This window comes from Ciconia boyciana, chromosome 5 (assembly GCF_034638445.1).
Source record: "Ciconia boyciana chromosome 5, ASM3463844v1, whole genome shotgun sequence".
NCBI lineage: Eukaryota > Metazoa > Chordata > Aves > Ciconiiformes > Ciconiidae > Ciconia > Ciconia boyciana.
Window position 1 is genome coordinate 37,552,572 of NC_132938.1, and position 12,597 is coordinate 37,565,168.

Consider the following 12,597-nt stretch of genomic DNA (forward strand, 5'->3'; position numbering starts at 1 on the left):
ACTCTATCCCAGTTGAAATCAGGACAAAAGAAAAGCTAAGTAACCGTCTAGTAGTCTAGGTTTGCTTTATTTTGTCTTGTAAGAAAAAGATAGACAAAAATGACTTTTAATGCTTCTTTCAATTTATATGGGAACTACATGTAACTTTATTCCACCTTTGTGGGGAAACTCCCCAGGTTAAAAATATTTCTGCACCCTGCTGTCAGTGATGTTCCTGTGGGTTATGGTTCGTGTAACTGCACATACAGGTCAGATAGAGAAGTTCACTTGCACTCCTTGAGGGATATAATGCCCCTTTTTTCCCTCTGCCACAATAGCAGCAAATTCTGTGATCTTTGTCCTGCAGAGAAGTGATAATTAGGTAAAGAGAAAGCATGATAATATGATGTAGCATAAAAGGTTTTCACATGAATACTGATGCATTACGCCCAACCACTGAACCTGTACTTCATGAAAATCATCATGCACTTGGTGCCAGGAGCACTTTCCTAATCTCATGCCATCTGTGCATCTGGCAGAATATTACAGGAAACTCATTTGTACATCCCCTTGGGAGTGTATCCTTCCTATTAAATAAAAAACCAAACATTTTTAGATCATATCTTACAGTAGAAGATACTAGATTTCAAGCAGAATACTGTAGAGATAATTCTTTTTTTTTTTTTTTTTCCATTTTATTTCTTGGGCTAGAGTTCTTATTTTCCCAAAATGGCAAAATGCAGATACCAATATACCAACAAGATGGTGCTGTTCACAATATTTCCAACTTCAGGAAAGAGTTTAATTTTTTTTTTTTTTTGTCTTAAAGTATATGGTGAATGGGAACATAACTATGAAAATCATGATGGTAATGGTGTGAAAGAAGAGATGTTTATTTTTTCACATTAATTCTCTTACGGAATGGTAGCATGCACGCTGCATTGAACCCTGACAGTGGGAAGGTAGGATCACAAGAGAGATCACCACTCTTTCATCTGTTTAGAGATAATTGTATATATAATAAGTTAGGATCTTTTAGCATGGACAAGACCTCTGCATAAGGATATTAGAGGTATATACCAAAAAGAATAGTTTTGACACAGTGAGTTAGGAAGAATAGTGAACATCACATAAGAACTAGGGACTAGTAGATAAAATGATCTAGCAGTGAGTTTATAATTACAGGGGATAAAATGATGCAAGGCAAATTAAACTGTGGAAGTTGTTGTTGTAAGGTGCTTTGGATGCAGCAAGTGTGTGCTGTACGGGCAAATTCATAGGGGAAAGGTTCATCAAAGGCTACTAAACATGATGATGTAAACTTAAAGTCCAGGCTCAGGGATCTTTACACTGTAGGATGGGGACAATGTCAATCTATCCTTACCATGTTGTTATATTTTATTCCTGCTGGGCTAGGTAAACTTTTGGCTTGGCCTGGCCTAGAACTGCCATTCTTGTATTAGTGAATGTAGCTTTGCAAATGTATACCAAGCTCAGTAATGTGTATGTCTGTATTGTCTTTATACATTCCTTTAACTCATGCAGTTGCTACCTTTTGTCTACATGGGATTTTGTACAAAATAATACAAAGACCTGAGTGTATTACAGGATAGACACTTTCCCAGTATCTCTTGCTGGGTGCTATGTAAAAGAAAAAGTACACTCTTGAGACTGACCGAAGAATTCAAAGCAGATGTCTGCTCAGGTGAACACAGGTTATCTTTATATTGGGAAACACAAATTGTAATCCTCTTCACAATTATTTTCATGCACTCAGAATCTAAGCCTCCTCACTGTCTTTCATTTGGGATAAAGCATTCTCTGTTTAAATGTTTGAATCCATGGTATGGAGGTAGCCCTTACCTCTATGCAAGTGTGTTTAGAAAGTGTGTGATACTTTGCAGAAGATACTTGGTACCTTTCTAATATGCAGTCATCCTCAATTAGTTAAAACAGAAATAACTATCACATAACTATTGCAGAGGCACGATATTAGAAGTCTTCAGCAGTTGTCTCTCTCTGGGTTGATACTGAACATGAGCAGGCATTATCTCAATCTACTGATGCAGAATTAATCAGAACTCCTGCAGCCTCGCTCATCTCAGCGATACCGTATTTTGCAATACATCATGCATTAGATGCGATAGTGTGTTCTGTGCATCATCCTTTTCACCTCTGCAGGCAGTATTTGACATCTGGGGATGCTGCTGGGTGGCCGCAATCGGTGGGAGGGCGAGGGGAAAGTGAAGGGAGGAAACTGTGGTTCCTCCTTCCCTCCCTGCACCCAACCCTTCCTCAGGAGCAGCCATAGGCATCTCTACTTGACTCCCTCCTCACTGCCCCCCTGAAGGAACCTGAATAGATAGAGGCCTTTTACCTTTTTTGATGCAAAGTAGGGAAGGTGAGAGGGAGCAGAGAGAAGGGGTGGGGATGAATATGACAGAAGACGACAGTAAGGTGTATATCTAAGTTTTAACTAATACCAACAAATGTTAATGGTTTAATTTGTTAATGACAGGATGTCATGAACTCGTTAAACTATAAGCTTGCTTAGATTTCAGTTGGGGGGGATATTTAAATCCTGGTTAAATCCTGGGAGGGAAGAAAAGCTGCTCTTTTTTTTTTGGTAGCCAAAAAATCTGCAACATCAGAGAGAACAGTTGCTTGCTAGGAAAGACCTTCCCTTTCTGCATCTCCTAGCTCCCTGCACCTTAAAAGGTAAAACACTAAAACAGTTTAACCCACTAGAATCTGAAGAACAATCGTATTTCAAATGACTACCATAAATTTGTTCAGCTCCTTTTCTCCCTTCCCCGCAAATCTCAATTATGGCAGATGAGCAAAACGCCACAGGTGCCCCTCACTTCCTGCGCTTGTCAGAAGTTCTCACGGCTCATTTCACACTCTGGCTAGCTTGATGTTAAAAGGTATGTGCAGTCTTCTAATTTATGGTTAACAAGTCCATATTATCTTTGTAATCCCTATTGTCATGCAATAACAATTCCCCGTGTAGGTTCAGCTGGGTACTACAAATAATTTCTCATAAGTTTACTGATAATAAGAAACATGTCTTAAGGAATGAGAGAAAGCTTATTATAATAATTGTTTGCAGGTGTTAAATGAAGAGCATTATAGAAATATATATGTGTAACACTCTATTAAACCAGAATCTCATAATAAAGGATGGAAAATGATAAAGAAGCCTACACATTTCACAGCTCAGAAATTAATTTCTTGGACTTCCATCATTCAAGGAAATCACATTCCAATCACTGCTCAAGTGACATGAGTTTTCATACTTACAGTAATCTCCTGTATTGACAGTACATCAAAAATAGTTCCCTGAAGAATAAGGCTAATTTTCTAACCCAGTCAACCCTCACTTTGAAGTCTGGATTGTGGGATGGTGATGGAAAAGTTTCTGCAGAGGCTGAGTATTGAGCCTTAAAGCATTCTTTATTCTTCCAGTATAATGATGGCAAATCTACCCTCTCTCATTTCAACCTTTTTGAATAAGTCCCTAAAGCAGAAATAGGCAGTTTCACCTTGCTGTGCTTAACTCTTTCAGTGCCTTTCCCTTCTAGATCTTGTCCAACTGCCATTAATCCTACATGACGTCTTATTTCAAGCTTTTGATTAATCTTGCAGAAGTGAAACTGTTAGCAAGGTCTTTCACTCCCAGAAGTACAGTTCTTTTGCATACATAATAGGCTCTTGTTAAAGTTGCTTAATGAATTACATCCAATGTTTGAAGAGGGAAGGTATGCAGGGTTGGGCAGTCCTTGCAATACTGAAAAGCTGGGAATACGCCCATTTGAGGAGGGAAGATCCTATTCAGAGGCCCAGTGATGGCTGTGCCTTTTTCCCATGTGAGGAGGTTCTGCAGCCCCTTCCTGGCTCTCCTGAAGGTGCTGAGGTGGCACGTGCTCACTGAGTCCTCACCTCCCACTGCTGCCCTCACGCATTTTGTAGCTCTGCCCTGCTCTCTGCACGCCAGCCCTGGTGCACCAGCCGTGCAAAATGCTCAGCAGTGGCTGCACTGCTGGGGTGTTCTCTGCCTGCGTCGGAGGGTGGATCAGAAGAGGTGATATGGCCTTTGTGCTGATTTGCTTTGTCTCTGCTGGACTGTCCCCTTCTGCTGTAACTTCTCCACAAAATATTCAGCTGTTTTGTGACTTCTTTGCTCTAGCAGCGTCCTAGCATTCACTGAGGGGCACTATCTTCAGATGCTATACAGAAAATAATGCAGTCTCATAAATCATCACCACTAAATACTGAGTTAGATATTTTATGAAAGTGTAATGACACCATGAGCTAACTCTGTGGGTGTATTCAAAAGTTGCTCTCTTTTCCCCTTCCAAAATGGAAATTGTAATTATTTTCATCACCGGTGTACCCCTCTCCACACTGCCTCTCCTCCCTGCTTTTGCAATGGCCTCTAAGTATCCATAATTAAGGGTTGCTGCTATTAGTGGATCACACTAGGCTTCAAGCAGGTGTATAACAACCAGTGCCACTCATACACTGGAGTAAGAAGTATTTGTGGATGTTGTGTCAGTTTGATTCACTGGACTTCTCACGTGAGCACTACATCTACTCTTCCAGCTCTGTATGAGGCCACATCTAACTTGGTACTGTAATTTCAATGGGGGAAACAAGGAGGAAATCGAACAGAAGAACCATAATAACTTTAGTATTAAATAAAACTCAGATCAGTCCACTTCATTAGCAGGCCAGAATGTACCTGCTGTCACTCTGTTGCAAAGTTTATGACTCTCAGTGGTTGGAGGCACACAGATAATTATTCGGGGAGAAGTCAACCTCTCTCTACTGTGATGCTCTCTGAAGCACCCTGAAACTTTAGGATCTACCAATACAAAGAATTATTTTTGTCAAAGTTCACTTAAATGCAGACTAGATTAAGTCATTATGATTAGCAGTACGGGTTGTGTTCTTTGCTTGATGTTTCTATTGGTTTCACTGAAGGGCACATTGGATATGCAAAACCAAAAGATGCTCCAGCGTCACAGAGAAATGGGTTCTTAGCTGGGTAAGAAAATGCAAACTCCCACAACTTCCAGTTCAAGCAATAAGGTGGAAAGCAAAAGACTGCCAAGCTGAATGAATTAACTCGCTTGTTGTAAGATGCTGAAGACGCTACCTTGTCAGCTTCTGACAGCAGCTATGTTTCACTGGCTGTAACTAAGATTCAGTTACAGAAAATCTATACACTGGCTCTTATTTCCATCTTTTGCATATGTATCTATAAGATGGGAATCTAAAGAGAAGAGACACCTGTGAATGATTCATGAAAATACTAGATATTTAAATGAATGACAAAAAATATTTAGGGAACTCCATGACTATCTTCAGATGAGCAAAAATTATGGTAGTGTCTGGGGAGCATTATTGAGGACAATTGTACTTCACAGATGAGCACACTTTTGGACCGCTGGAGGAGAATAAACAAGCCCACAACATGAGCATGCTTATGCCTTACGAAGGAACTGAAAGTATAGGAAAGAGTCAGTCTCTTATAATACACTGACTGCTTTTGTGAGATTAAATTGCCTAATCAGCTCCCAAAGTGCTGCACCTGGTATTTCTTTCCGCTTATGCTGAACATAAAACATTTGAATAATTGTGTGGGCTGCAGAGCTGTGTAAAGACAACAATTCCCTAATACTCTTTGCAGGAGGTAAAGTATTAGTGTATCTGTCTCTGGCCATGGAGGTTCCCAGAAGAGTTAGCGTAGGGCTAAAGCTTTTAAAGAAAATATGTATTACTTGCAATAAGATTCAGAATCCTTGTATTCAGCCTGAAATGGTTTTATGGGGAGTAAAATTTTAATGCACTTACCTGCATAAAATGATATGCATGCTGACCACCCCCATTCTGCTTTAGTCTAGTCAAAATCACTTTGCAAAATGATGCTTGGAGTTAGTTCGAAGGAATGATGTGATCTCCAACGCTTTAAACAGGGTTACTGAAATGGTAGGAACCTGACCATGACCTGTGCTATATTCTTCACGGGCGTTGTCTGTAATGAGAGGTATGGAACCTCAGCGTCTCACAGAACCAGCTGCTGAAATAGCCAGATGGCAACAGCAGCAAGTGTAACGTACCAATCTGTGTGCCTGTGGCAAGTGCCTGGCTTCGGGAGGCTGATGCTCCGGACGGTCTCTGCTGGCTCCTGCATGAGGCAGGCACTGGCAAAGTGACCAGAAGTCTCTCTCTCTTCTCTGCAGCTCAGTTCCTCATATGCTGAGATTATTCTAGCTCCTTATGCCTGTGTAGGATGGTATCCCTGAATGTTACATACATCAGGCTTTAAAGTCGGGGGGGGGGGGATTTAAAAAATGCTCTAAACCCAGTCAAAACCCCCTCTAAATTAATCCTTGCCTTCCTTACCTGAAAGCACCCTGGTCAGTGATGGCTGTACCCACTCTTCCTTTTCTTCTCGACAAGCTTGTGCTAGACAAGCACAGTCCTTGCTGCAGAGGCTGGCAAGGCGGGCAGGGGACAGAGAATGGGCAGAGCTGTCCTGGAGCAGCTCACTTGTGCGCGGGCCCCATGGCACTGGCTGGGGAGGTCCCTGGCAGGCAGCTTCCCTGCCCCGCCAGCCTGGGGGCAGTGGCCATCTCCACTGAAACCCCTTGAGATGGCCTCCTGTTTCAGGCTCTGCAGGTGTCGGCAGATGTTTTTTGTCATCGCAACGCAACAGTGCACCCTGGGTTTAAGTTTCAAATTACCCTGAGTGGTAGGGCAGAAACTGATGGGAGCCCAATTCTAGCCCTTAGGCTTTGCAGTAACTCTGACATGTTACCTTCTGTGTAGGCACAAGTCTACCAAAATAAAATTATTCTGGGAATGAGACATTTTTAGATGTGAGAGAAAGAAAGACGTAACAGCAGGGAGGAAAAGCGTGAAAGAATGACAAGGGAGATAGGACTAAGGCAGTTACTGACCCAAGAATTTACATATCGCAGTTCAGCTGGAAGATCTTTTTTTGTTTATGGGTTTGCTGAGCTTTTCATAAGATCAGTAAGCTCCAAGTAAAGGCATTTCAGACCTCATAACTATCCTGGCGACAAGGCAAGTCTCCCCCCCTCTCCCCCCCCCCCCTGCTGGAAGAACAAGGATTCTTTTATAATCTTGCACAGGATAGTATAAGGAAGCTTTGCTTCTCTAAGTTAGTGCATGGTTAATAGTAAGTTGCAGAACTTAATGGGCAGATCTTACTGATGCATCAGTCTGAATGCTTCTGATTGCTAAAATTTAAAGGCTGGCATACTGCTCCAGCTGTGGTCAACGTTAGCAAGATGAAGGGACTTCACATGCCTGATCTTGTGCTCTCACACTGTATTGACTGTTGGAATTAAGAGCAGAGAAGAAAATGTTAAACGTTCACAGACAAGAGAAGCACAACAGGCTTCCAGCAATAGTCTGGCAGTAACCACGATTTTAAAGTCAAATAAGCATGTAGCCCCTGAATGAGTGGAAGCACTCCTGAAGTGTAGCTGTTTATCTGAAAAATTATTCAAATGGCATTATGGAGTTTCTCGTTGAATTTCGTGATGATTTCCAGAACTAGGATTCTTGCTCTGAACAGAGAAAGGGGAGAGAAACGACACTGCCAAATCTGAAAATACAGTCTGGAGTTTGAATGAATGCAGGGTTGGTCTTTTTTCTCCTTATTTTTCCTACTGGACGGCCAAAGTTAGAGCCTTGCTTGCATCAGTTTGTTCCCAGTGTTGTCAGTAATACCCATGGTGATTCCTGCTTTTGTGCGTGGTAATTTTTTGACCAAGTGTAAGCCGTTGGACTGGGTTGGTACACAAGCAAAAGGGAAACAACATCATTCCTTGTGTTGGCTCTTCACAGCTTGTGACAGGAAAAACACAAGGGTTAGAAATTAAGACTCAATACAGAAATGAAGAAGAAAAGATCCTCTCACAGTGAGATTTCTTAATGATACCCTTCAGGATTTTGGAAAACTTCAGTGTTATGTTTTTCCATCACATGATAACCCATTTTGAGCAACTGAGAATTAAAATATGCAGATGAGTACATTATCGCATCTAGGAAATGAAGTCAAGAAAGAGTGGGAAACACCTCTGGGTCGGACACGTGTGCATGAGTTCACACTGCTCAGCTCCCTCCCATACAGGCTGTGCTGTTACATCCGCGGAGGCAAATAGCAGACATGTTCTCCTTGCTGACCCTGTAGGCAAGCACAAGCGTAGCTGACGTGAGAGCAGGAAAAAAGCAGGGTTTCCTAATGGAGTAATGGCATAATGGTATCTTGTTTTGATCAGAAAGGTACTAGGCATTCCTGGCCCTGGGAGCATTGAGTGCCAAATGTTGTTAGACACTAAGTGTATACTCTCTGTGCCATCTGGGACGTGGGCTCTAGGAAAGGGGACACTGAGCTGGTGTAAGCTGCTACCGTGGTGTTGCTGAAGTCCTGGGGCAGGTAAAGTTTACGCTGGCTGATGATCTGCCTGGGTTCATTATGGTGGAGGGATGTCTAGGATTTCATTTTCTACGGTACTTTCACCATACCCGTCTCCTTTTCCTCTTAAGAGTCAGTCAAAACAAAGCCCATTTTAAAAGAAATGAATGTAGAAAATGTGAAACGTAAGGATCTTTTACAAAGCATCTTTTACAGTGCTGGGGACATAAAACAGGGCAGTGGAAGATAAGCCATTATGTATGTTGAGGAAGTCTAAGAATAAAGATTATAGGCAAACAGTCTACCTTTCTTTACAAGGCCTTGATTTACATCCCTGAAATCTCAAATTTAGCGATTACAATGAAGTCCTGTTGCACACAGAGCTGACTTTTTATCACCACTTAAAATCTAATTAATCCGTATTGAAGCACAAAGATTTCTGTTGTGTTTTAGGGTGAGGGGTCATAGAGCCCTCTTTGTTCATCCTCAGGCTTGTAATCATCAGGCATTGGGATATAATTTTACCAAGCAAATTGGAAGGTAACAGATCAAATCCTTATCGGAAAGCCTAACTCGTGGTTTAGTGAAGTCCTTCGTCCTTTATGTGAAACTTTATATTCGTGAGGAACAAAAAAGGGTTTCAGAGCCTACAAAGGGTTAATAGCAAGGGCTTATATTTGGGGCAGCAGAGCACTAAACTCATCATAGCTTCCACCATCCCTCAAGGTAGCAGTTGTTACAGAACTGCTGGGGAGACCTTCCTCCTCAGGCTTTTAGGACTCAGCTCTCACCATGGCCTTGGTCTATCGACTAGTGATGCAATTAAGTGGCATACTGTTCTCTCTGTTGGGATGGGTCCTATCCTGTCTCACGACCTATTTACCTCAGTGGAAAAATCTTAACTTGGAACTGAATGAACTGGAGATCTGGACCATGGGACTCTGGCAAGCTTGTGTTGTCCAGGAAGAAGGGGGAATGCAGTGCAAGGACTTCGATTCTTTCCTGGCTTTGCCTCCAGAGCTCAGGATTTCTAGGATTTTGATGTTTTTTTCCAACGGATCAGGGCTTTTGGGCCTCTTGCTCTCGGGATTTGGGTTGGACTGTTTGAAAATTGGTGAAAGACAACAGGAACAAAAGAAACGGCTGTTGCTGTCTGGAGGAATGCTCTTCTGGATATCGGGGATTACAGCTATTGTCCCAGTTTCTTGGGTTGCCCATTCCACAGTCCAGGAATTTTGGGATGAGAATATACCAGATATTGTTCCCAGGTGGGATTTTGGGGAAGCGTTATTTGTTGGCTGGCTTGCTGGATTTTGTCTTATATTAGGAGGATCCCTACTTAATTGCACAATCTGTTCAACTGAAGTCCATCCATCGTCGGTCCATTACGCAGTAGCAGAACAGCAACATCAGTGTCAACACTTGGAAACTGAAACTAGGCCTTAAAATGGAAGGTTTTAAGTAGTACAGAAAGACTGCCCTATCTTTTTCAAACCCTAGTGCAAGCCAGAAGCTTGTTCCAGTAGTAATTCAAAGGAGTCTTTGTTACCTTGCTGACTTCCTAAACTTATGTCTGTTTTCCCCGTAACTGCTATTGGAAGGTGGTGTGTTTTCTCACCTGCAGAACTGTTTAAAACTTTGTTTCACAGCAGAATGCTGAGGTTTTCATAGACTGCGCAGAAAAGGTGCTTTTGCTTTCTCAACTGCACTGTAAAATCCTGAAAATGAATATGCATGTTCCCTTACAGCTTGGCTTTTAACCAAAATATGCTTCCTTTTCATATGTATCAAATTAAAGGAGCCTCAAAGCTTGATTCCCTGTTGCAATTTTTCCACTCGCCTAACACAGTGACGTACAAACTTGAGAGCTTTCACATCCTAAACAGTCTAAATACACGCATTGCATCAAATTGTTTGTCTGTGTACTTGGCAATTGTTATGCTAAGAAAACTGTAGATTTCTGAAACTCTAGCAAGCCTTGCAGATTTCGTTTTGTGCATGGGGTGTTACAGGGCGGGTGCTTTGTACCTGGTAAGTTGTGTTTTCCCAGTCTAGCATGTTAAGCTGCCCATACAAGTTATTCAAAGCGTTTCTTGCACCTGCATACTTTGTGCACCAAAACCAGGCTGAGAAATGCTGCTTTAAAAAATACTCACAATATCTTCTGATACAGGTATTGAGGCATGATGCATCCTATCAAAGGCTCCTTAAGCTCCATTCACTTACAGCAACATGTTGTTCTCAACGTGTAACCTTTGACTTTAAGCAAATGATATTTAACTGGCCACAAAGCAGACAGCTTCATTTTCTGTAAGTAGAAGTGTATCAATGTGGCATTACAACTTAAATTAAAAACAAACTGTGAGATGCCAAAACTAGCAGACCTGCTGTAATGCTGTAGCAGATTGATGGAAAGCGAAGTATATGCTTTTCTTAAAAAAAAAAACCCAACAAAACAAACAAACAAAAACAAACCAAAAAAAAACCCCACAACACAAAACCAAAACTAATGAAAGGTGAGCCCAGCTGTGGCCACACCCTTCAGCTACTGGTTTACCACACTACATCTCAATCCCACAAACACTACACACAGCAGGAGGGGAGGAGTATTTCATGCTTTATACAGCATTGCTTTAACTTTTGCTCACGTTCAGTATGACAAAAAAATTGAGCAGAACAGTGTCCGCAAAAGCAAGCAGTTAGGCGCTTCTGTGACTGCTAAAAATGAACTTGGTCCACAGACACAGGCTACAGTTAGTTGGATTTGTGTTGTCTGTACTAGGATGGATTTTAACTGGTACCTGTAACTATTTACCAGACTGGAAAAATCTCAACTTAGACTTAAACGTTCTGGAGCTTTGGACCATGGGACTCTGGCAAACCTGTATAGTCCAAGACGTAGGAGGAACACAGTGTAAAAATTTTGATTCTTTCCTAGCTTTGCCTCTAGAATTCAAGATTTCCAGGATTTTAGTATCTACATCAAATGGACTAGGACTGCTGAGCCTCGTGATCTCTGGTCTTGGTTTGGACTGCCTAAGGATGGAGGATACAGAGCAGAAGCTAAAGAAACAGCTGTTACTACTTGGAGGAATACTCCTGTGGATGTCTGGAGTTCTGGCCTTAGTCCCTGTTTCTTGGGTTGCCCATACAATAATCCAGGAATTTTGGGATGAAGACATCCCAGAGATTGTGCCCAGATGGGAAATAGGGGATGCACTGTTCAGTGGTTGGTTTGGTGGATTTTTTACAATTCTAGGAGGATCTCTACTCGTCTTCACAAGCTGTTTATCATCTGACCATCAATTACCAGAGCAGTATGCAATGGCAGATATGCAAGACACCCATCAACATCTGGAAATTGGAAACAGAAGACTTTAAAAAGGGTAGATATCAGGTTTTTGGGTTTCTCACTCTTGCATTACAGTAAGAAAGGTCTGCTGAACAGACAGGTTACTGTTTACAAGATTGGGGGGAGGGATTGTTTCTTACTAAGTAGTTCCTTTAATGACTACTTACCTTCAATTTTAATTACTTTAATTGACAAGCTGTGGAGATGATCTGAGTCACCACTGTATTTCTCCAAAATCTGATCAATTGCAGATTTTGTTTTTGTAGTTGTGGCGGGTTTTTTGTTGTTTTGTGGTTTTTCTTGTTTTGGTTTTTGTTTTGTTTGTTTGGTTGGTTTTTTTAGGATAAGTGAGTATAAAATTTTTAATCTCTAGGCATGCATGGAGAGTTGACCATCTTTTAAATGGCAGAACTCCTATTGGGGCTGCTTTAAACAATGTCTTTTTTACAAAAATAATATTAGTTTAAGTACTGAAACAGTTTGTAGTGCCAGTTCAACATGCATTACAAAAACCTAATACAGTACAACCTTGAATGAAGTTCCCTGGACCTATATCACTTACACTAGTGTAAACTAAGTGTATTACATGACACTTTGTCTGAGAACAAGATTCTCCATCGTGTGTGTGTGAATATACGGCTGAATGTATCCCCTGCACAATCTCTCTCTCTAAGGAAAGCCAGTATTTCTGAATAATGATGAGATGTTGTCCGGTGCAGAGCTGACTGTGTTCATTGCTATTGCAGTTTTTACTTAATGAATATAAAGAACTAACTTTGAGTATATGAATCGCTTTCTATACAACTTATCC

The 12,597-nt window shown here is 41.4% G+C and overlaps 2 protein-coding genes and 2 long non-coding RNA genes across 6 annotated transcripts in view; 2 read left to right on the forward strand and 2 right to left on the reverse strand.

Annotated features, from left to right (window-relative positions):
• The window catches only part of LOC140652567 (uncharacterized), a 28,674-nt gene that overhangs the window by 13,794 nt on the left and 2,283 nt on the right, over positions 1–12,597 (reverse strand). For 2 of the 3 annotated variants that reach the window (XR_012042850.1, XR_012042849.1), the window contains exon 2: positions 10,591–10,742. This is a non-coding gene — a long non-coding RNA (uncharacterized lncRNA). Of the gene's footprint in view, positions 1–7,147; positions 8,204–10,590; positions 10,743–12,597 lie in introns of those variants that run through there. The other variant, XR_012042851.1, reaches the window with a different exon arrangement.
• Positions 75–7,063, reverse strand: LOC140652568 (uncharacterized). The gene is made up of 4 exons (XR_012042852.1): positions 6,391–7,063; positions 6,105–6,268; positions 5,839–6,019; positions 75–340 (listed from the first exon to the last, which is right to left on the reverse strand). It is a non-coding gene; the product is annotated as an uncharacterized lncRNA (long non-coding RNA).
• On the forward strand, positions 9,227–9,880 carry LOC140652563 (claudin-22-like). The gene has a single exon (XM_072863483.1). The coding sequence runs from the start codon at positions 9,227–9,229 to the stop codon at positions 9,878–9,880; it is 654 nt and encodes a 217-aa protein (XP_072719584.1).
• LOC140652210 (claudin-22-like) lies at positions 11,159–11,815 on the forward strand. Its single transcript, XM_072862666.1, has one exon. It carries the CDS (start codon positions 11,159–11,161, stop codon positions 11,813–11,815), a length of 657 nt encoding a protein of 218 aa, XP_072718767.1.